The sequence below is a fragment of the Phaenicophaeus curvirostris genome, chromosome 3 (assembly GCF_032191515.1).
Source record: "Phaenicophaeus curvirostris isolate KB17595 chromosome 3, BPBGC_Pcur_1.0, whole genome shotgun sequence".
Lineage (NCBI taxonomy): Eukaryota > Metazoa > Chordata > Aves > Cuculiformes > Cuculidae > Phaenicophaeus > Phaenicophaeus curvirostris.
The window spans coordinates 80,397,512-80,422,346 of NC_091394.1; the positions used below are offsets into that span (position 1 = coordinate 80,397,512).

The following is a 24,835-nucleotide window of genomic DNA, read 5'->3' on the forward strand; positions in this document are numbered from 1 at the left end:
CATGTAACGGCAGACAGTAGGGAGGAGGCTTGGAGAGTTAAAAACACTAAAACCAAAAAACTTTCACAAGTAGATGAGTTCCAGAACTTTTAGAGCAAAGAGGGGAATAAATGATTGGAATAAGGTGAAGTCATCATTAAATTTTCTCCTTAACCTTAAGGAAAAAACTGGGAAGAGATACAGTCTCTGACTTTCTAATATTCACATTCACCTTAATGATCAGTCAGCTACATTTCACAGAACCTCAATAAGGGCCTTGGATTTTCTGTATTAGAGGTGCTACGATACATTCTGAAGTGCAAAGATGCTAAGGAAACTCAGGGAAGTGTGAAACACTGGCTGAAAAAAACACCAGAAGCTTAATAAACCCCTTCAAATTACAACAGCTGAACACAGGGTTTTGTTGCTTCATGTTTGCATCATGAATCTTAAGAACTTCAGATATCAAAATAAAAGCTTTAAACCATACCTAGCCTTTTCGAAAGGCTTGCTCTTCTCCTCCCCTCCCCCCACCCCCCGCAACAGAGACCTCTACTTCAAAGTTCCCATCACTGGGCAAGATTAAAGTGTGATTTAGAACAGGAAAATTTCTGAAGCACAAACACACTTCTACCGGAATTATTCTGCACGTAGATTATATAAAGTTTTATAAAAGGTGTAGGCTACACATGCCTTCATGCTACTGAGCTTCTTCTGTGACAAACATAGGAGTGTGCAGAAGACAATTTTGGTTTGGCCAAAGGCTCAGTGGGGAATCATTTATTTGTATCATCTGCTTTAGGTTTTTGTGACAATAGCATCCTTTGGTACAAACAAGTCTAACAGAACTGACATTAAGTTTTGCAAACTGTGACCCAAAATACTGCAGAACATTATGCTATAAAGACCCTGTACAACATACTTCGATATTAAAAGAGATGCAGAGACTGTTAAAATTCGCCAATTTTATTCAAATAATGTTAGATGGAACACATAATTACCTTTTCTCAAAAAAGTTATATATATATGTGCTTTTTAGTTAAATGAAAACTGATTCTTTTCCCCCCTCTGCAGAAGTATTCAGTAGAAGCCAGAGTCTTGAGTAGCCCAGTTAGGTGCCTAAAGAATAAATAAATAAGGATCAGTAGACATGAAACTATTTTATTATCTGTTGGCTACTTATATTTAAGAGAAATTATTAAAAAAAATGGTAATACTGACACATGGCTAAGAAGTAGGCATATCAGTAATTAGTGAAGGATACCTTGTAAGTTTAAAACAAGCATTAATACACAACAGAAATACATGCTGTAATTATTAAGTTGTACAGTCCAAGCCCCCAAGGTAGCAGTTTAAAAAAAATGAAAAGTTCTAAAAGATTCCTAAAATAAGTATAAAAATCTGGCAACTATATTTTTTTAAAGAAAATAATATCACATAAGTTTCATATGACTTCCTTTTAATAGACTATATGGGGTCAGATTAGATGATCTCCAGAGGACCCTTCCAACCCTGACTATTCTGTGATTCTGTGAATAAACTATTCCATCGCTGCTTGTACAACTTCTACCAATACTTTAGCCAAGCAGTGACAAAGTCCAATAAAGCTTCTAGCATTTTCTAAGTTCTTTTAACATGTGCTTTGTTTTTTAAGTATGCACAGCCAGGTATTTAGTGGAACTTAGAGTCATCCACCTTACATTGTTCTTCTCTTAAAGCTTCCCATACGCAAAGTGGACAGAGGCAAAAGAGACGATCTTGCCAACTTCCTTATTTTCATTGGTTCCAATTAAATCTCTGGCTAACCTACTTATATTCTCAAGAATTTAATGAAATCGATTTAACAGTTTTGTACAACTATTCCTTCATCATGTTCTAGACTTCTCTCACTACTACGCATACATCTACAGATACTTTTCAAGTGCAGTCCACTTGAAAAAAGTAATAGAACTACTTTTATAAATGTCACCCTTCAAAACCAGCCCTTTTCAGGCGGTGAAGGAGGCGACAAAGGATGCAGTGAATTAACACATCCAGTTATGCAAAAAAAAAAAAGATACCTAGTGATGAGAGAAAAAAAACCAAAAACCCTGAAGAATCACTACCTAATGCTCACTGCAAGAGAAAAGACCTTTTCAATTCAATATCTTGTGCCAGGACTAGAAGAAGGTACATATGATGAATTTAAAAAAAGGTTAAGAATTATACTTAGATGTCTCACAAAAAAAGATAACAGGAATTCAGGAAAAATAACTTATACCGACCTCAGATCTACCACTCTGATTCAATTTCTTCTCAATGTTCATAGCCAACATTTGACTACGAAAAGACAGGCTTTTAGTCTTCTCAATCACTTGTTGATAAGGTGAGACTGCATTGTTGCCCATGACTACATGTCCCTAAAATACAGAAAGATATAGCAAATTTAACGATCACTCTGAATGTATGCCTTTAATGCTCTGCTTTCAGAGCTTTCACAAATCACATTACACATAGGATCAAAAAAGAATAAATGAAGTCCACTACAGTTTATGGGCAAAGAAAAAGACAAGCCAGTAGAAACTGGAATTCACTGTTCCTGAATAAGGTAAAATAAATTTAATTAAAAATTCAACAAATTCACTTGGATTCATCTATACAGACTTACCAGCTTTGAATCCAATTTCGCATCTAATCGTGCATTTCGAATTAGATTGACAATCCATCTTTCTGCTTCTTCAGGAGTCATATTTAGTTTGTCTGCTAACATACTGAAAGATAACAGACTTAGTCAAAAGGTGAAACGGATTATCTCTGATGCTAGTAAATGTGACTAGGGACAATAGGATACAAGTTAAATCAACACAAAATTTGGCACAAGCCAAGACTCATTCAATAAACACCACAGATATGGGAAGCATATTTTCATTTGACTGCAGTGACTTTAAAGCTCACATACATGCACTCCTGCACATCTCCCAGCCCCATTGCTTTACGCTGGGACATTGTGAACAAGGAATTCACATCCTGAAAGTATATTCTGAGTTGTTCTGAACTACATCTTAGACTAAAATCTTAACGTGCATAATTTTTCTATGTTCTTACTAAACCTTGCCTACATGAACATTCTTTGGAAAACTGTCAGTTAAGTAATCTCACCACAACATAAAACAGCAACATCATCACAAACAGAACAACTGAATTGCTTTTATTCCTATTTAAATCCAGGAAAAAGTGTCTCTCAGTAGATCATTTAGCAATATACTTCACCCTGAAGTTTCAGGAACAAGAACCATGACACTTTGGTATAGAAGATGCAACAGAAACACAACACTCAAACCTTAAACCTCTTGCAATTTCAAGAAGAGATGGGAGGCAGGAGAAAAGAGAAAGGAAAATTCTTAAACAAGCACTCTTATCCGAGAATAATAATTCCTTCTGATGGTGTTTCCTATGGCTTTCCTGCCAACTCATTCAGCTTCCTGCTGGCAGTTGGCTCATACAGGACATTTGTAACGCTCATTCTTCCATCAGCTTTCAGACTAAAGTAACAAACATGAGGTAAAGGCTACAGAAATGACCAAATGCCAGCTGGCTATGCCCAGTTGCACAAAAGATCAATTTATCACCATTTTACTTCACCTCACTTAAACATTTTTCTCTACCTGAAAAAGATTTCCCTCTCATAATGATTAATGTCAAGTGGATACTTTATAGCATATCAATTACTATTCTTAAACAGTCTTCTCTCTTATACTTTCTATATCTCTCATCCTTCTACCAAACAAAAATAAATTCCACTTTTTGTCAGAGATGAAAATCAAGTGAGTAACTTAAAACACCAGATTTACGCTGAACTCACTGCAGTGAAATGACAAAACACGCTAAGTAGCTGGAGTTCGGGGAAACAAAAACTCAAACATAGTTGCTGCTGTTCCACTAGAACTGTTAAATCTGTGATTGAATTAGCACTTACTAGTCCAGGCAGACAAGCCAAGAGAACAGACAATAACAAGGATGTAAATTTCCATGAAATTACTGGTCATGAAGGAAGACTAAGACAGATATTTCAATAGGAAGAAGCTATAAATTACTTCACTACCTTTAAATCTATGATATTAAGCACCTGACTTTGAAATGAAAGAAAGTTAAAACTGAAATAACATGGGGTGGGATGTATGTGAGTTAGGGGAATTCTTGTACTTTTCTTTTAGAAGCATCAAAAGGACTCAGATAAAAACTCTTCCAGATAACCACAAGAATGGCAACTGCCACTACACTGGGGATTAAGCAATCTACTTTGGGGATTAAAGCATGGAACTTTACTATTCTTGAAGATAGTAAAAAAATCAACCGCATGAGGCCTAAGTAGCAGAATGGCACATTGCTGTGGGTCCCACTCAAGAGTTATAATTGGGTGCACAGGACAAAAATCAGGTGACTTCCAGAGGTCCCTTCCAACCTACAGCACCTAGACTTTACTTCCTCAACCTAAAGGCTACTTAGAGAGAAAGAGGGTACAGGTTTCTAGAGTCATTCCAAACCAGATACTATGAAATGCTCTGTATCACCTAGCAGGTAATTCTATTTTTTATTACATCTAAATTTTACTAGCTCAATTTCTTCAGAGGTAGACTTTTTTTCAACTTAAAACACGTTCTATGAATGAATATATAGCATATATGCAGCTACATGACAGAAAAAGCACACCTCTGTACAGGTATTTTTTTCCTGCACGTGCATTTGAAAAAAACTCTGAAATCATAGAATAAAATTCACAGTATAAAAAGGGATATAAAAACCTATTTTATCTCAACTTCTATCTTTGAGACTTAGAAGGATTTAAATTTTTCACATTAAATAACTAGTTATCAATTAACAGTTACCTTTCAGTGAAATAAAGACACCCGATTTAAAAAACCTAAAGCTTTATGATAACTTTAATACAAAAGATGAACTTATGTCAGCACTCGCAGCAATCCATTTCCATTTCAGCAACTCCTTGAAAACTACACTGAAGCAGCCAGCATCACCCAAAGTGCCTACATGTATAACACGGCAGAGGTACTTGTCTAGTAAAGCAACAGATACCTCAAAAAAGCCATCCCCATCCTTCCAGGGCAATCGCACTGAAGAGTTATGCTGATTGTGATTACATAACAAAACACTATTCAATCACACTGCTAAAACAGTTATCTGATACTCTAAAGAGATGCAAACTACACCTTAGCTGTCACAGGTTTACCAGTCCAAGTAATAGTGACAGTCACATTTACAAACACTTATTAATGCCATTAAAACAAAGGAACAGAAGCAAGGAAAGTTGTAATTTAGATTACCACTGTGTATAAAGTTCCCCACTATAATCCAATAAAAATTATTCTATTATAATGAAATAATTTTTTTACTCTTTAAAGAATACTGACAATCATTTCAAGTTACAGGTGATCCTGAAGAGTAGTTTCCCTATGGTAGCTTCAAAAATAGTTCTTTAGATTGTTTCTGTTCCTCTGTTTTGTAAGGGGATTCACTTATTTGGGTCATGCTAGACCAAACGTTATTTAATTTTCCCTTTGCTTAAAAGGCAAGTTTACCAAATTCCACATGCCTATCTTGTACTGCACACAGAAGAAAAACACAGAAAAGAAGAATGAAGCACATTCAGCTCTTCAATTAAATAGAGGCATATCAAACTAACCAAAACACATTCTGAATTAATTTCATCTATCACTCCCAAATTAAACATGACATTTCAAACAGTAAACGAACTGCAGGATTATTTGGGATGCATACATTTTAATTACAACTGATAAAGCAAGTACGTCCTTTGGAAAAATGTCAGCTGCCTAACAGATGTGAGTAGCTAAAAGACAACATTAAACGAGCCATCTATTTTCTATTTAACATAAGGAATAGCAGATTTGCCACTAATTGTTTTCAAATTTGTTCTGAATAATTAAACAGTACTTAGCAAGCACTGTGGTACAACCAACTAGTTCTCAACTCCAGGAATAGCAGTGGAAATCACATGAGAAGTGCAAGAACTATAACTTTATCCAATGTTTAATTAAAAGCACTGACAGGCTAATTTCTCCAAAGCCAAGTCTGAAATGCACTAAGAAATACTTATGCACCCTACCTAATACGCCCAAATCAAATGCTTGTTACAGCTTGCACAGAAATTTAAGGCTTAAGTCCATCATCTAAAATGACTGACCTACTGAAAAGAATCTCATTACTGACAAGTGATTTTACATGCAATCACTGGAATTGATACACAGTATCAACATACATCCATGTCAATCTGAAATATATGTCTCAACTCAAAGTTGCCTTAGAACATACCATACTGCTCATGAAATGATGATACTGCCACCTATACTTATGAATCACTTATACACAAGGAGAGCCAACTACCATATATACTCATACTTTAAGCTGAAATACCACAAATCACACAGAAAATACAAACTGTAAAACAAGCAATAAACACTACGTAAGTGATAATCACCTACCACAGCCCCTGATTTGTTAAATCTTGCTCTTTGGTATATTAGCCATTGGTTCATTATCTTTTGGCACAGACTTAGTGCATCCTCCAGACTCTCTGCTCATTGATTGGAAGCAGATAAGAGGAGATGTCTTAGAAAGACAGCTAGTCTTTAGTTAAAAAAGCTTAAACATCTAGCTTAAACTTGTGCTTGAATATGTGCAATATTCACAGTAATAAAAATTTATAGGAAATAGCAAGACACTATGGGGTTTTATATTCCTCACAGAATACACCCCAAGGGAAATTTATTTACACTTTTTCTTCCAAATACTTATTCAAAATCCTTTATCCCTATATGTGCAGTACCCTGCTTAAAGTGATTTCAGATAAAATATAAGCCTCCTTATTAAAATGAGCATAAGTACGGATTTTTTTTTTCACAGCATCTTCAGTTTACTGTTACAACTATGCTTAGAACACAATAAACCACAGAGCATTAAAATGCTCTGGTTCACCACGGAAAAAGATTATGAGTAGTAAGAACCGCTCTTTCTCCAACTACATCCATGAAAAAAGTAACCCTGTTAGGAAGCTTGGAAAACTGAAGACAATTTTCTCTCAAGTTTTTCTTTTGAAATCAAGCAGCGTTAAATTGCTTCCTCAGAGGGACCAGATGCACGTATTTGCTCTGCATGCAAGCTGGTAAAAAGACTTCATTGAACTTGATCGATTTAACAGCTTTGGTTTCTGCTGTCTCAAGGATCTCTGCACTTCTTACCAATGAGATTTTTATAGCATTCAGAGTTCTTCACTTTTTTCCTTTTTAATTTAAGGGATGTGGAAATAGGGGGAGTGGGGGCAAAGGCCAAGTGGAAAGGGATCTCAAGCATGCCTAACAATATCTTCCTGTCTACTTTCTACAATAGAGGCATCAGAGCTGATCCATCTGAAAAGTCTGCTTTTACAAAATTGATCTGAGTCAACAAGAGATATCCTTGCTAATAAGAACATTTTCTTACAGCTGGATCACTCACTCCATGCCAGAGGTAAAGATCCATTGTTTTCTATTTAATAAAAAAAAGCAACATAAGTCTAATAATTTTAGAAGAATATACAGATAACCATATCTCTCTCTTACAGGTGTATATAAGATATAAATAAATTTAAGCACCTGCTTTATTTGCAATTTGTATTTAATATTACTACTCTATCACTGCGTGGAATTGAACTCCAAATTATGACACATGGAATTCAACAACACCAGATATCAAAGTTCCCATTAAACCAAATAGACCCAACTTGAAACCATGCAAAATTTTTAGTTTGAAAGAACTGTTTGTCTGGGTGGAGTGAATGGTAGAGAAGTTGTTTTAAAGTTAATCACAAGAAACCAATTTTAAAATACACTTGTTCTAAATTAAGTATATCGCATTATGGCTATAAAGCTAGAAAGACAACTATCCAAATAAATTTTAGTCTCGTTTTCATCTTATCTGGTAATTGAATATTTTACTACTGATGTTTACAGTGTTTGTCAAACTGTCATCCATGACTGATTTTTCTGAACCATGGTATTAAGAAGTTATCTTACCCAATGCTGATACATTGATGAATGCGACAAAATGTTTCAAATATAAAGAGACGGGCATTCTCAATGAAGTCTTCAAGGCATGCCACTAGGAAAAAATCATTCACAAGCACCTGAAAGCGTAAGGAGAAAGGGAACACTGAGAACAAACAGAAGCAGTAACTTACCGGTAGAGACAGTCAACAAGCAAGATTAACAGCACATCTAAAACCACTTCCTGGTGTACTCCAAGATGTGGAGAAAAATATTTAGCAGAAATTTTCATTGTTCTGCAGTTTGCTAAATTAAAATTTGCATGCTAACATCACTGGGGTCTGACTCAAGAAGAGAACATGGTCTACTGCTGTCATAATTCTACTTAAGATCCCTCCAAACACAAAATTTTGTCCTCCCCCCTATATTGGAGGACTCTTCTTTCACCCTGCAATTTGATCAGCATTCTCCTTACCATGCAAACCAAGTCACTTAGTGGTGCAAGTGTGCCTCTAAAATTCAGCTTACAGGACCAGCAGTCCCATGCAGTGAAGGTAAGCCTTCTGATTCACCCAGTTAGGTGACTAACACGAAAGGAAGTCAAGGCAGAGGCTATAAGAATTGGTACTGATGTTCAGCTATTAGAAATACTTCTGTACTAGTCAACCCAAGTATTAGGTATCTAACTCTTCACAGGAGATTAACTAGGAGTTTTCCAAGAAAACCCATCCTAATGTAATTTCACATTACTTTACACTTTTACAATTCCAGGATACAGTATCTTTCACAACAAAAGCCAATTAAAGCTCTTCTTCAACTGCTTCTCAAACACTAATGGACAAGCTGAAGCTAAGCCAAATGTATGACTGCCTGTTCACTTGTTCTAGAACTGCTTAAATATAATTTTAAAGTCAGCAAGACTTACTGGTAAGGCTATAAAGTGTTACAAAATAAGTTGAAAAATCAAAAAAACCCCAGAACCTTCCCATAAACTAAAGATCATCAGAAAACACTTGCTATAGAATCAAATACCACCTCAAACAAGTTAGCTGGCCATTGTGAATTTCAGACACCTTTACGTCAAGGAAAAGTCTTAAAAATGCTATAAGACTTACGGTTTCACATTCTCTCAGCTTCTTCTGCGCACCATCAAAATCAAAGTTAACATACAAGCATTCCACAAACTCTGTGATAGGGTCCCTGTACGTGTAGGACTCCTGCCAAAAAAATTAGGAACAATATCAGAAATCAAGGCCACACAATCGCTTGAGTGTTCCTTATAACAGTCATACAAGATTTAATACTGTAAACAAATCCGATCATCATTTTAAGTAAAATACTTAACTTAAACTTCCAAATTCTTCTTATAAAAGCTGAAAAAATGCACCCTTTTTCCCCAGTTCCAACTTCAGCTTTTAGACTACAGCTGGTTCTGTATTAAACCTCCTTATTTCTTAAAACATGGTAGAACATATATTCCTCCTAAAGTCTAATTTCAAAGACAAGTTCAACACCAAATCCTTTATAATCCAAACTGAATGATCAATTGATTTACACTGACAATACAGTTAACACAAACAATGCTACTTTCTATATACAAAATGCTTATAATTTATTTTGGCATTACAGGAATCGAGTCAACTTTTAGCTCCAAGGAGGGAATAGGAACAGCACTAGATCTATATACATCTGTGTAAATGAAGACAAAATTGAACATCCTCCAATATCTCTAACGCACTTTTAAGAAAGCTTAATTCAATCTTTCAATATCTGCTTTAGTATACAAAAAAATTCAGCAGATTAGAGGAATTACTAAGAGATTTCTTTTTAATTCTGGATCCAAGTTACTTTTCCTTCCCCTAAGAACTGTATTTGCAGTCTCAATATTGAGGCTTAAAATTCTGGTTTATATGTAAAGCGTTTTTTACATCAAAATTGTACTTGATAACCATATCATTAACACCCACTAAGTAAAAGTCTTTGACTGACTGCCTTTTAAATTTAATTGATAAACAACAAATTGCTTACCTATTGTTTCAATACTTGCAAAAGCATTGCAAGTATTACCAATCTCTAATTGCTAGTAGAGTTATCCGCCCATCATTTGCCCAATCATTTAATTCAATGCTTTGTTTTTCCTGTATAGGCAAGTTGCCATTTATCCAGTCTGAACTGCTTCCAAATCTATAAAACCCCCTTACCTCATGATTTAATATAGAGCCATACACAGTAGAGCAGTACCAAGAAACAAATCTCTTACCAAGAATTCCAAAAACAAAGTTGTCAGAATTGTTATTTTCAAAAAGAATACCCTAGTGATGCTTTCCCATTTATACTAATTGTACAACATAAATCAAAAGCAAAAATTGTAAAAATGTTACTTTGTTCTTCAAATATTACAAGTTCGTATTACATTAGAAGTTCAATGCTAAAATAGGATTTTAGCGCAAATAGAAGATGAGCCTAAACACTTCACCTAGACTGTAGCTTCTTATGCTATTTCTGTGAATGCTTAAAAACAGATTAAGATATGCTTAAAATTTGGTCTTTGCATTGATTGTGCTTTATATAGGTAGTGACATCAATGCTTGAATTGGATACTACAACACTAGCCTGTAATAATTGCACTGAGACATATATACAATAGCTTATTATTCACCATATACGCTATTTAGTGTTTGAAGCATGATGGTTGGTATTCAGGTTGCATGCCGATTCTGGATTAAAAAAACCACCAAAACTTTGCCATAATCCCCTTGATTGCTATCAAGCATAATTCTTTTATTGCTTTTGTCCCTGTCTACATCCTCATACAACTGAAACAGTTGAAGCACTTTCAAGAAAACACACATGAACACAAAATAATGCATACAGTTCACCGGTTTTGAAATACAAACAAGATCCCTTATTCATATAACAATTCCTTGTAGGGCCAACTGAAAAGGAAGAATCTGTTCCAAAGTCATTTCACATATCTCACCGAGTGTTCTACACTTAATCACACAGAAAGAAAAAAATTTGAGTGCATATTCCATTTTACTTGTTGCTTGCTGACACTAAAAGAGGAAAAAATTCCACCCTCCCACTGACTGACATGCATCTCACTTGACAGTAAAAAACTGAGAAGAAACTGAGCACCAAAATATAAGTGGAAGACCTAAACCAGGCATATTGTTAGATTGAAGTTATTATGAAGTCTCACTAAAAAGGACAGAAAATAACGGGTATTTTGGTCCTTACCTGCTGAATAACCTTAACTAGATCTTTCAGCACTTGTCTACGCTTTCGGACATCCTTATTTGTTATGACTGCAGTAGTCAGATATCTGAGGATATGTGGACACATTGTTTGAATTGCATTGAGATATCTAGCAAGAAAAAAATCACAGAGAGCTCAGATAATGCAATTTTGCATCAAAACAGTATTCCTGATAAATAGCTTATGCACCTTTTACACAATAAAATACCAGGGCTTATTACTGATCGTTTAATTCAAATACAGAAGGTTGATTGAGTTTTGTCAGCCTTGCGATCATTTTTTTTGGACAGGGAGAGGAGGGAGGGAAGGAAATGGAAAAGAAGGCAGCAGTATGCGAGGCAGAGAAGAAAAGGGGCTAGCACTGAAAAAGAAGAGTCTGTATGCTAAGTTCAAGCCAATGCTGGCCTAAGCTGTTACCTACACCGATATCACAAGAAGGGGTTGCACGGGCACACAGATCCACACAAAATCCTTTTTCCTATCAGCATGAGACTGCTGTTCAACTCTCCAACAAGTAAACCCATTTTTAAAAGTGATAAGTATAAATTAAAAACCAAACCAACACACATACTACAAAACAAAAAGGAGGCAAAAAGTCCCAAATACAAATTAACAATCTACTGTGATCATCATATAAAAAAACCATTCAACTGTTTTCTTATTCTAATACATTAGATCCAATCAGGTATTAGAAGAAATCTTAACTAATTTCTTAGTGTCAAGCTGTTCTAGACTCCCAGACTACTTATAAGAAATCAGTCCTTGCACAAATGACTATAGCATTTCAATCTTCATTTTTATTCTCCTCAGATTTTCTTGAGGAACCCTTCTAAAATAGGTTTTCTACAACAAAAATACAACAATACCATCCCTGTCCTAAAAGATGTGGTAGGAGTCAGTAATCTAGCAAAGCCACTTGTTCCATCCTCTCCGAACAAAAGAAAGAGCCAGCTCTTCCTACTTTGCCACCTCTTCTCTTTGAAGGGGAAGTACAACCATGAAGAAAAGCAAGTTATACACACAGAAAAAAAGGTTGAGGAAAAAAATATTCAGACTCTTAATATCTTTAGAACTTCTGAAACAGCTTTGGGCTGAAAAATGTTGTACAAGCTCGCATATAAATCAAAATGAAGGCAGATGATGTAAATACCCCAAAAGAGCACAACACAACTTACTGTGGCTGATAGAGGAAAAGGTCAATGATATTGTCTCTCCCTTTAGGATGATTAAAAAACACAAACAAAGACCAGTGGATGAGCCACGTTCTTTGCTGAAGAGACTGCAGTGGAGAGCTGACAGACTAAGAGAAAACATAACACTAGTTTAATTCAAGTAAAACACAGGAAGTTTGCATGAATACTAATGTATGGAAACCTATTTGTTCAGAAATTTGTGATTTTCCACTTGCTCCTTTTAGAAATTTTCCTCACTCTCAGGCTGTCTGTCCTCTAGCTTTGTAACCTGTCAACTCTTAAAGGCAAATCTGCTGGAAGTTATAACCAAGAAAATACTGGAAAATTTATATTCCAAACTGTTTGCTGAAATTTGTATTCTGTTCATGTGAAAGCACAGATTTTGGTTCTCCAACAACCACCATAGTAACACAAGTTATAGCTTCCCTTTTTAATCCTGAATTAATTTTTCGTATTCCCTCTTCAGATGAGATCTGAGGAACTAATTGGCTCCCCTAGCTTTTCAGTTTTAATTCCTCTGTAAAGCCTCACACAACTTTTTGCCATACACTCTCAGAAAATGACAGAACACCACAATCACTTTCAGCTAAGAAATAAGAACGTAACTATCTTCATTTAAATCCATTCATACTGCACAAATAAGGTTCAGCTCTAAAAAGTTGTACTGGCTCCAAATTTCAGCAGCACTTCAAATAGTGCTTCAAAAAGGCAACGTGTTTAGAATGAACTGACATATCAAGTAATAACCACTGCGAAGAGTGTAAGTACTGTGACAGTATCCTAAAAAATCTTGGATTTTAATAAGCAAGTCAAATTTAATAATACATTATAACTATATAGGTTCATAAAGATGAAAAAAATAAAGAAAAATGTTAAAATTAGCTATGTGCCACACAGATGAACAATTCTAGAGTTAAAAAAAATCCCAAACAACACAAAACATCTTTTCAAGATTCTGCTTCAGGAGAGTAAAACTCTTACATTTCAGATGTGGCTGTGGAAGCCCCATTTCCAAAAAATAACCTGTTTTGCATTTTCTGTTAGAAGTGTTATTTAAATGCAAGTATAGTTTAGTTACATTCCATTCTTTACAGAAAATTAAGTACTACAGCTATCCAAAATTTAAGCAGCAATTTCACATGATACCTCACTCATTCTTGTGACTAGCTATTGTTAAGAATCTAGTGAAGCATCCCCAAAACAAGACTTCAAGTAATTCCTAATAAAACTTGACTACTAACACCTCTAGTCTATCATCTTACTAAATTAACCAAGATTTTACTTACATTATTATCTATTGTTTCCTTTAGTCTTGTGAGATCTTCCATGGCTGCATCCCAATTTTGCATTAGAATTTCAGATGCCAGTTTTCCCCACAGAGAACTCAAAGCATTTCTGTCTGTTGCTGGAACCTATTTTCAACAATGCAAGAAAAAGTCATACTCTTGGAGGGGGCTACTGTTATTTACTTTACAAAAAATATTTTCTAGCAGTATTTTTAATTTACAAAATAACAAATATGCATGGTACTATCTTTCCAAATTAAGGGCTTATTGACTATTTAGCCGAGAAGCAACAGCAATTCATGTACAGAAGAAGAAACAACAGTAAAGCTCCAAAAGCAGAAATGAAAAAATCATGTTAAATTAAGACAAAGCTCCATGCTGATGCATTTTAAGTTAGGAAAAAAATAAATGGCTGAGCACCAGGTGACAGTTATTTCAAATTTTACGTGCCATATAAAAATACTTCTATATTACCAAATCAACATTATTACAAAGCAGTTTCATAAGGAAACAATGAGAGTAGGTAACCACCTTAAAAACAAACGTGGTAAAGTTCTTATTGCCAATGTTGTGCCAAAAAGCATACTTCTTACAGAAATGTCAAGTTAAACTGCAACTTTGCAATAGTGCATCTGTTTCTTAGGAGGGTAGTCCTTAGGTCAAGTTCCATTAGTTTTATACAGGAATGAATTACACTAGGTCATGCATAATGTCAAATTCTGTTCTCATATCAATTACAATAGTTCTTTCACAGGTTACGTTTCACCTCATACAACTTAAAATAAATCTTCCCCTAGAATCAGTAACAAAAGTCCTATGCCAAGCCATTGCCAGCACAAAAACCAGTTGTTTTTGAAATTAGTTATTTGACATAAGAACAAAATGCTAAGCCCAGAATTAAAAGCGTGAATTACAGCTGCTCACAAACCAACATAAGTAACTTATTTCTCCTCTCAGCACACGGACTATAACACTGAAATCCATACAGAACTCAACTTTATCATCAACATTTAGATCAGGAATTCAACTCATTCCTACTTTAAATCCTACTTGGATTAAAGATGTATTTCCCAGTTTTGCTTCCTTAATTATAGTCAATTACAGTAATTATTTACTCTGGAAGTATTTCAGAAAGTTTAAGATATTTTTCAATGGGACCGGAAATTAAGACAGCAAGAAACAAACCTCAACATGGGAAACACTACATATTATCAGCAACCATTCCACATATCCCCAAGAGATCCTCAGTTAAAAAATCACTATCCTCCAGGAAACTAAGGTGCCAATTTACCATATACTTCTATTTTGAGGTTCTCACACACTGTGCTGATTCCCAATCACATATGTACAGTTACCTGTTCAAAATAACTGCCTTTAGATATTGCAACTGTTCTAGTTACTGTATTTGGATTTTCAAGCAGCTGCCTTAAATTTCCATTTCTTAGTTAAACAGCACTTGCACTGACTACCACCAATAAATTTACTGTGTTGAGATTCTTATAAGACACTGAATCTTCATCCTCAGATTTCACTCCTGCCTTTAACAAATGATATGAACCATAACTACATCAGAAGGGCTGCTTCAGAGGCAATGGATCAGGTCGTAAAATTGTCATTTAAACCATTGGCATTCCCTAGGCAGATGACTTCATACTCTAAAATCCATCACAAAACTTAAGAAAAGACAGATGACAGTTCACATAAGAAGCCTGCACTTCACCATTACCAACAACTGCATTCCAGCCACCTGCAAGCTTTGTACTACTGTTGATAACACTCGTGTACAAAAGCAAGTATTCATTTAGTAGATTTTTTTTTTTTTTTTTTTAGTATTTTTCCAGGATAATTTTACAGGAAGGAAAGTATTCTGTAATGTTACCACAAGACCTACAAACTTCAAATGACAGCTCTGAATTCAGCCTGACAAGAACTGAATTGCAGGACAATAGTCAGTGATGATTATTAACAATTTCCTTCAACTTTTTCTTTGGTGCACAGTAAACACCTCAGAAAAGCTCAAATTATATTTTAAGAATACAGATAACTTACTGGTCAAAGTATTTAATTGGAAAAATCCCACCACAAAACCACAACACCCAGACAAGCCACAAAACAAAACCCAAAACCAACAAATACCACAAACTTACCAGAACCCTAAAGAAGTAGAGATATTCTGCAGCTCCTGAGTAATTACCACATTCATACTGGAACTTTGCATATCTGTAGAGCGTATCTAGGTATTCCTGTCTGAACTGAAAAGAAATACAAATCAGCTTTTCTTCTCTAGAAGAAAAAAAAAGCTGTTACAAGCCAGTTTTAATAGTAAAGTAAGCTTTGAAGTCTCTACCCTTTTTGAAAGACGTAGTACACAGTAAAGACAACAGAAAACTACTATACTCAATCCATGCTACTGAATTATAGATTATACCAATAGTGAAAATAAGGTGGAAGTTCAGAAGTACAGCACATCTTAGTTACAAGGATGCAGCCAACGTTAAGCTCCAGCTTTATTTTCATTTGTGTAAAAAAGCTAAAAGGTCAAAGGCATTCCAATAAAATGCTTGCATTGGGAATTCTACCTATTAGCTACAATGACATAAACCAGGCCAAAATGCTAGTTCATAATTGATCAGAGCTGTTGGCTGTGGGGGGAGGTTGCACTGAGAAACTTAGAACTGAATTCAAAGAGATAAGAATTAAAAACACTTACACCATGCTTCTCAGCTAAATAGTCAAACAGCATCCGACCATCCCTACAATAAAAAGATAAAATCTGTTGTTTTTACAAAACAACTGATTGTCACCATTCAACATGCTACACAACACAACTGTCAGCTGTTAAGAGTAAAATACCCAAACAGAGCATAAATTTGTAGCATACTCCTCCACTTTTGCTAAAGCAACTGCAGAAATAGTGAGCTAGGTATTCCTGAAGTGTCAGATGAAATTTCAAAAACTTAAAATTATTGTTGCAAGTAGCATATTTTAAATAAAAATTATCCTAGCGTCAAGAAACAGTGGTAGGTTTTAAATCTGAAGGGATCCTCAGCTTTTAGTATGAAAGTTAGATTAAGTCTTAGCGCTCTTCCCACTCTCATATTCCAGTTCCACAGTAGTTACTCTAGCCAAACAGTTTGAATTTAACAACAGACAGGGAAAAAAGTGGTAAAGACTAGTCACAAAGGAAATTTATCCCACTGTTAGCACTGGGACACAGTGATTAGCAGGAATGCCTCTACCACAGGAAACGCCTGCAGAATGTGCAACTATAAATAATCATACTTACTAAGTTCTAAACATAAGATTCACACCTGACATTTCTGAAGGTTTTTTATTTAATACTGTTGAAAGGATAAGCAATATCATCTAGACCAAAGGAAAATTCAAGTCTCCAGTAGGCAAACATGAAATTTTCATTCCTAAGTCTCATATTAATGACCACAGGACTTCAGATACTCAAGGTTGTTTTTAAACACTAGTTAGTACTTTTTATAATGAATCTGCAAAGGATCTCAATCAGCTTCAATCTCAACTTCCCCATTTAGTCCAAAAAAAAAAAAACCCACCAAAAAAAACACCTGACTGCTGGGCATTTGTTTGATTGATTAGAACTCAGGGTACAGAATTCTACAGGGAAATGGCACATTGTCAAGGTAGCCAAGAATGCTTCTACAAGTATTACTGAGGACTGTCACTGAAACCATCTCATGTTTTTTTTTCCAGTGGAACATACTTTCATACTCATTGTTGGAACAATGAGGAGTACTAAGCCTTCCTCTACAATTTTAAAGTCAATGTCCTCCAACAGCTGCACAGAAAAATAAAAAAGTGAAATGCTTTGGCTTATTATTGAAAGAACTTCCACAGGCAAAATCTCCTTTACATATCATCCACCATTTCCCAGACTTTGTTCTAAAAAGCACTGCCATGAATCAGAAGTACTGATCTAAAACACTGATAACATGCAGCTCTAAATTTGATACAAATTCCAAATCACCAGCAGAAATTCACAGAAGTAAAAGAATAAAAAGTTGCTTTCTACTGTCTAAAGCACAATACTACAGATAACTTTCAGCCTGATTCTCTCCATTATTGTATAATCTCAACAATCTTCCATTGAGCCAATAACCAGAATCAATATTTCTGAGCTGTTATGTTTCCAGATATTTCAAAAGCAAAATTGATGTACCAGTTCTGAAACAAAGCTTGCTGCAAAGTCAATGCAAAAAGCTTGCCAACAATAAATCCAAGTGCAGGCTGCACTTTGAAATTCAAGTTGAGCCGTAAGTACTCTATCTGATGTTGTATGTTCTATTCAACATTTTAGAGCAGGTAAGGCTGAAGAAGGGATCTGATTAATTTTCCAGAACTGGTTAGATACAAAAACAGTACTTCCAATGTAAAGACAACAAGCAGTAATATACATTAAACAAACACCTACCCATCCCTCTTTTGAAGTTAATTCCTCAATGACTACAGCCAAATGCTTTCCTACAGGGCCCAGGTTCAGGCTTAACCATAAGAAAATTCCACTAGTCCTTAGATATAATGTGCAGAGAAACTTATGCAACTCATTGCACCCATAGCAGAGTGAAATGAAATTGGATGTGTCTTAAAAAGGTTACCACAAACACTGTCTTATACCAACAAGATGGCCAGTTCTAGGGGTGGGGGAGGTTAAGGGGAGAAGCACAGGACTCCTGAAAGAAATATGTGATGAAGCCAAAAGCATACTTATTCACCAGGCTCCCTAGGTTAAGTAAGACTGCACTCCATAATCCTCTGAGGAAGGCAAAAAACAGGAAGACAGCAGATGGTCAACTAGAAAAGAGGATCTGAATTGTTTCAGCCCATATTTCTCCTCAATTTCCTATGAAATTGTTAGAAATTACCTAGTGGACTGCATTTGCCTTGTGGTCTCTGGATCCTCAAACATCTTGACAATAGGTTCAGTTTCAGCTTGAAGCTGCTTCAGCTGTGCAACAACAGTCGTTCTCTTCTCCCGCAAAGCTAAACACACAAACAAAAGAGATTTTAATGTTAAGCCTTAAGTTTTTACAGAAACTAACCTTTAAACTACACAGTGCTGTGAACGTCCTCAATCCTACCTCACTTGTCCTCTCAGTCAAGTCACAAAGCCAGGAGCATCTAACGATTTATTAATTAATAAAAAGCTTCTACCATCTTATTCCTTTCCTCCTGAGTTGGGTTCTAATCAAGCCACTAAAGAGCTGGTAGAGATGGAATAGTCTCTGTACTAGAGAGGGCATCTTAAGGCTTACACCAAGAGAAAACAACCTTTTAAAGTAAGTTCACTTATTCCAAATAAACTTGCAATGAAGTACCATGCTATGATAACAGTAAGATTGATGTTCCTTTAGCTGACCACGTTTTGAAAGCAAATTTTTAGAACACTTGAATGAAAATTGATAGAAGAAATCTGAAGCAGCTCCATCTGCAAAATTACGTTTTAGAACACTATGCATGCTTATTTAGATTATAAAAGGTTTAATGAAAAAGTGTTAGGAAATAGAACTAACAGCTTTAGGGCTATTACTTCACACAGACCCAAACTTCCTCACCAAGTACTATTGTTGCTTAAAAAAGAAACTAAAGAAGAAACATTGTTACCCTGAGACTGGCTACATGAGGGAAGAAACAGGGGATCAGAGAAGCCAAGATCAAATCCCAGAAGAGAAGAATATGAGGGAAACCATGAAAGTGAACCACACACCAGGACACTCAATGCCACAGTGAACATTAAACATTTCTTTTGCAATTTGACTACATATATATTCATAAGGAGGTCAAAAGTGGATAACACCATAATGGTGACCCAGCCTAAAACCAAGAACGACTTGCCTGATAGGAAGTGTTCCAGTAAGGAGAAATTACCTACAATTTCAGATGAATTTTGAGATTATAAAAGAGGAAGCAGACAAATGAAAGAAACAGTTGACTTAATCAGAGCACAAGAATGTTTTCATGTGACATCTCCTGGCTGTGTAACTGTAAGTTACAACTTACAAGCTTGCAACTACAAATTGAGCACAGGCACTTCTAATTATACTAGTGCAAGTCAACTTTGCTTTGAGTATTTAAAATCGAGTTCTTAATGAAAAAAAGAATCAGCACAGAATTCTAATGAAGTCAGCAATTCCACAAATCGGAAAAACCTGTCTGTATGTACATTCTGTTGATGCATGAAGATGACACATCGCAGAGGGATCTCAGAATAAGCTAGCACCTCTTCACAGAAAGCTATACCAGCAAGCACCCTGAAAAACAACTGAAGCGGTTTGAAAGTATTACCTCTGCTCAATTTAATTTTGTACTGTTGAATTAAAGCCATGGATAAAAGGTCACCATATAAATAATGCCTGCCAAACGGATGACTTAAAAATCTTAGTGATGCTTGAAAAAAAGGAAAAAAAAGAAAACAACACTACAAATATGGAAAAAACAGCAGAAAAATCCCAGTGACCGCATTCATACAACTGACTTGCAGCTGTGACATTAAGGAATAATACACTTAGCAACCTGCTTAGATAAGTGGCTGTAATCAGAACACTGAAGTCATTAGACCAGTTTCTTAGTGAAAGCGTGCTAGGATTGCCATTTCTTGTACAGTTTACTACTTCAGCATTTTACTACCAACGACAGTAATATTCCTCTTCAACAGTTTAGAAAGGCAGGAGGAAGGAAAGAAAGAAACCTATTCAGCTTTAAGACTTATAGCCCTGCAATGGTCTGACTTTTTAATCAGCAGAACTGATAAGTAACCTAAAGGCGAAGCTATCATCACAATTGTTGCCAAGATTACAGAAGCAAAACCCTCCTGTTTTTGTTATTTGTTAACAGTCCCATGCATCATTGTACACACCCCCAACAAACACCACCACCTAATGTTAGCACAACAGAGATCTGGTCAAAACATTTCATCCAACATCCTTAAGTTCCCTTCATGTATTTCCGAAAAGGCTAACTGCCAACTCTGCAGTTTAAAGAGCCCAGAAAGAAAAAGATCCACAGGCAGAAGAACAGATGGATCTTGTAACTGATTATGCAAAAGCACCAGAGTCTCTCCCTCCTAAGCTGAAGGCAAGGCAGACTGTAGTCCCACTAGTTTAGAAAAAGGTAAGGAATTTCACGAAATGAAAAAAGAAGGAGGAATAGCAAGAAAGTGTATATTCAAAAGCTAGGGTCACAGGGAAAAAAAACAACCAAACAGAAAAGAACAACCCAGGGGAACAAAAAGACACAACAATGAGGGGGAAAAAAACCCCTCTGAACTCCATGAAGGACAGAAATCAGTGAAAGCAAGATATTCTAATTATCTCTGCCTCTCCAGATGCTCTTCAGGAATAGAGATTTAAAAAGTAAACAGGAAAGCTTCCAGTAAGATTGAACTTCATATTCATTACGATTATATTAATTAACACTGATTTTCTTCTAGAGAAACGGCAATTTATATGTTAATAGAAGTGTAGAAAACATGAATTTTTAGGAACATATGCATCCCCTCAAAGTCTAAAAGTCAACTATGAACAGACAGATTAATGGAATTACTTACAATGGAAATCTACCCTTAATACACAGGATGCTTTGAAGAAAAGGTTCAACAACCCTAAATTGTTGTGCAACATTGTTTCATTTGACAGATGAAAAACAAGGGTAACTCTGTCAGGCTATGCCTTTAAAGTGCTTGACGTGACCAAATCAACATTGAAATACTTCAGACATCACTTAAAGATTATGCCCCTGACAGATGAACAAACTCAAACTTCCCAGGGTTAAGGGATTCTATTTGTTTAAGTACCATACATCTTTTCATTAAAGTCAAAGTTAAATACTATTATAGTTTGAGTGCAACAAGCAAATTATTACTAGCTACTAACTACCTTAGAAAGGGTGTAAAGCAAGTTTTATTCTAAAATGAGCTCCTTACCATGTGGAATTTCATCAGAATAAAGATTTTTGTACACATCCATAGCAAAATCCACCATGTTGGTATCACTAAGGAGGTCCAGTTTGCCTTGGAGTAGCTCTTTTTCATTGTATATCTGAAACAAGAATTATTAACAGATTTCTTTGAATATTATTAAATAGTTTCCAATTTGTACCATGTAGTTACCATTATATACTTTATTTATGCTTTTTTGTCCAATGAAATAGTTTTAAACATCAATTCTCATAGCTCTGCAAGATCCCACAGCTCTGTCATTTAGCATGATTACCATACAGTCTGTCTACACTCCCAGTCGTGGCAAGATACCAGTAATTCCCTGCTATTTATGAATGCAAGAACTTCAAAGACTAGTTAGAAGAAAAGTAAGATTCTAGATCATTGTTCCTTTACCAGGCATAGTAATTCCTATCAATTCATAGGAAAAAATCTTATATGAACAATTTCCAAAACTTATAATTTTCTTATTTTATATATATATGCATAAAAATAAAAACCTTGGTCAGATTTTTTCTTTCAAAGTAATGAACACTTTCCACAAAACATGCTGAACAGTGCAAACTAGTCAAATAATTTAGAGTGGATCTCAAAACAGATACTTGAGATCAAAGTTATAATTTAATTGTCACACAGATTAATCCAATATACCTTCTTAGATCTACAACATAAAAGCAAAAAAAGTTTAGCTTGTGTAACTGGGTGGTGTTCTTTTACATTTGTTAAACTGCTTTATAAAGTTCCTACCCTATAATTAAGCAATGAGTTGTGAACTGCTGTTAGGTCTTCAAGATGCAGGTGAGGGCCCAAACTTAAATACTCTTCAAAAATACATTTGCATGAAAGCTGTATTGTAATAATTCACCACACCACATTTATGGACATTTCAGATACAGAAACTGCAATATTTGGCTCTGAACATTGTGTTGGTCTAGACTAACACTAAAAAAAATAACTGTTTAATTAACTTAAGCCAATTTACTAAATAATATAATGCCAAAATACTAAAAAGAGACCCTAAGAAGACAGATAAAATGTGAAGCCTATACACCAGACATGAAAACTGGTTAGGTAAAGTCAACTCAATGTATGCACACTGAATAGGCTCATTTCTGGAGCCCAAAATAGTACCTAATTTAAATTCAATGCTTATGTGATTTTACACTTTTTTTTTTCCATTTTAAAATGGATGAGTGCTTCAGATGGTTTAGGTTGATGAGTTCAGTCTAAAGTATCTCTAGCAGTGGGTTCTTCATAGTAATATAATGAAAAACTTACATAAAAAGACCAACAAGGGACAGCACTAAAAGAGACTTACACTTGGTTTAAACACAAGTTCGTGATGACAACGGTTTAAAGTTAAAATTGATTAACAAGCCTATCTACACTGGCGCAAATCCCCAGACTCCCCGCAGCTCCACGGCCGACGGGCAACGCGAGTGACGTGAGCTCCCGTCACGCTGCTGGGAAGCCGGCAGGAAACGACGCGGCTGCGAAGGGGAGATACTGCTTGTCCCTCCCACGAGCACGTGTAAGGAAAAGAAGCCACGCCAAATCCAAGGAAGGGGAAAGAGGAGTTCCCCTCGTTCTCGCAAGCTGCGGGAGGAGCAGCTGCCCTGCTCTCCCCCTCCCTTCCCACAGGGAAAGCCCACAAACCTCTTCCCACGCGGTGCAGAAGCCCGAGCTCCTCTCTCAACTGATACTGAAATTGCCGGCAAACAAAACTCTTAAGACTCGTTTCAAAATTTTTCTTTCAGGGCCGGGCAACAGGGAATGATCTCCATCAATTGTGTGCAGCAAAAGCAGAGCTACTACAGAATATATTTCCCACTTACACGCACGCGTGTAAGTTTTCCCAAAAATCTGGAGCATATTCTATTAATTCCCAAGTATAAATTTTAATGTTACCATGGACTTCACGACAGTCAAAACTCTTGCCAAACTGGAGTTTTGGAGTCAGCTCCGTGTCTGACCTTACATGTGAAACGGAAAAAGGCTGCAAACAGAGGTGATACGGTACCTGAAAGGGGCCTACAGGAAACCTGGGGAGGGGCTGTTCACAAAAGCTTGTGGTGATAGGACGAGGGGCAATGGGTATAAACTGGAGAGAAGCAGATTTCGAGTAGACATAAGAAGGAATTCCTTCACTATGAGAGTGGCGAGACACTGGAGCAGGTTACACAGGAAAGCTGTGGCTGCCCCATCCCTGGGGGTGTTCAAGGCCAGGCTGGATGGGGCCTTGGGCAGCCTGATCTAGTGGGAGGCGTCCCTGCCCACGGCAGGGGGGCTGGAACTAGATGATCTTTAAAGGTCCCTTCCAACCCAAACCATTCTACAGAGGAGAGATCTGTTCAGCACAGACCAGACTGAGCTCAAGGCGCTGCCGTCCCCAGCGTCTGCAAAGACACTGTTTGAAAGAAAACACGCTACCAGAGAGACATACCGCCTAGCCTTCACAAAATACAATTACTTAGATAAAACTTAACTCTGCTCTAGCTTAAACGAGAAACACGCCTGTTTCTGTAAGAGAGGCTCCTTCACGCCGCCCGGGAGCGGGTTCCCCGCGCCTCACGGGCCGGGCCAGGCCGCGCGGCGCCCGAGGAAGGAGGAGGCCCAGGCCCGCGCGAGGCGCCGGCAGCGCCGCCCGCTGCCCCGCTGCCCACGGCCGGCTCGCCCAGCCTCCGGGGCCGCCGCCTACCTCCTTGACGGAGAGGAACTCCAGCAGCGGGAAGACCAAGTGCCGGTCCAAGAAGTGCGCGATGCGGGTGGTCAGGTCGTACTCCGCCATCTTGGCCACGGGCGCGAGCGCGGCGGGGCGGGGCCCGGCGGCTCTTACGGGCGGCGCGCGGGGGCGGGGCCTGAGTTGCCGGCGGGGCCGCGGGGTGTGGGGGGTCGGTGGGTTGTGGCACCGAAAATGCCGAGAAATAACACTCTCTACTGCTCGTTTGGGAGTTTTATAAAGCGAGAGCCGTTTATCAGGGCTGGGCTGTTCAATGTCTTTATCAAGGACCTGGATGAGGGGATCGAATGCACCCTTAGCAAGTTTGCGGATGACACTAAGCTGGGTGGAAGTGTCGATCTGCTGGAGGGCAGGGAGGCTCTGCAAAGGGATCTGAACAGGCT

The 24,835-nt window shown here is 36.9% G+C and overlaps 1 protein-coding gene across 1 annotated transcript; it reads right to left on the reverse strand.

Annotated features, from left to right (window-relative positions):
- Nucleotides 1–929: 929 nt before the first annotated feature.
- On the reverse strand, nucleotides 930–24,563 carry EIF3E (eukaryotic translation initiation factor 3 subunit E). Its single transcript, XM_069854535.1, has 13 exons — nucleotides 24,411–24,563; nucleotides 21,698–21,812; nucleotides 18,642–18,759; nucleotides 16,460–16,502; nucleotides 15,897–16,001; nucleotides 13,750–13,875; nucleotides 12,446–12,570; nucleotides 11,253–11,379; nucleotides 9,128–9,229; nucleotides 8,043–8,152; nucleotides 2,627–2,729; nucleotides 2,244–2,378; nucleotides 930–1,098 (listed from the first exon to the last, which is right to left on the reverse strand). The coding sequence occupies exons 1-13, from the start codon at nucleotides 24,498–24,500 to the stop codon at nucleotides 1,060–1,062; spliced, it is 1,338 nt and encodes a 445-aa protein (XP_069710636.1). The 5' UTR covers nucleotides 24,501–24,563; the 3' UTR covers nucleotides 930–1,059.
- Nucleotides 24,564–24,835: the final 272 nt, after the last annotated feature.

Coding starts and splice junctions, on each gene's coding strand:
- EIF3E (XM_069854535.1), bottom strand. CDS start 24,500: ATGGCGGAGTACGACCTGACCACCCGCATCGCGCACTTCTTGGACCGG. Junction 16,002..16,459: donor ATTTAGCTGAGAAGCATGGT/GTAAGTGTTTTT, acceptor ATTTCTTTTCAG/TTCAGACAGGAATACCTAGA. Junction 2,730..8,042: donor CATCAATGTATCAGCATTGG/GTAAGATAACTT, acceptor GTTATCTTTCAG/TATGTTAGCAGACAAACTAA.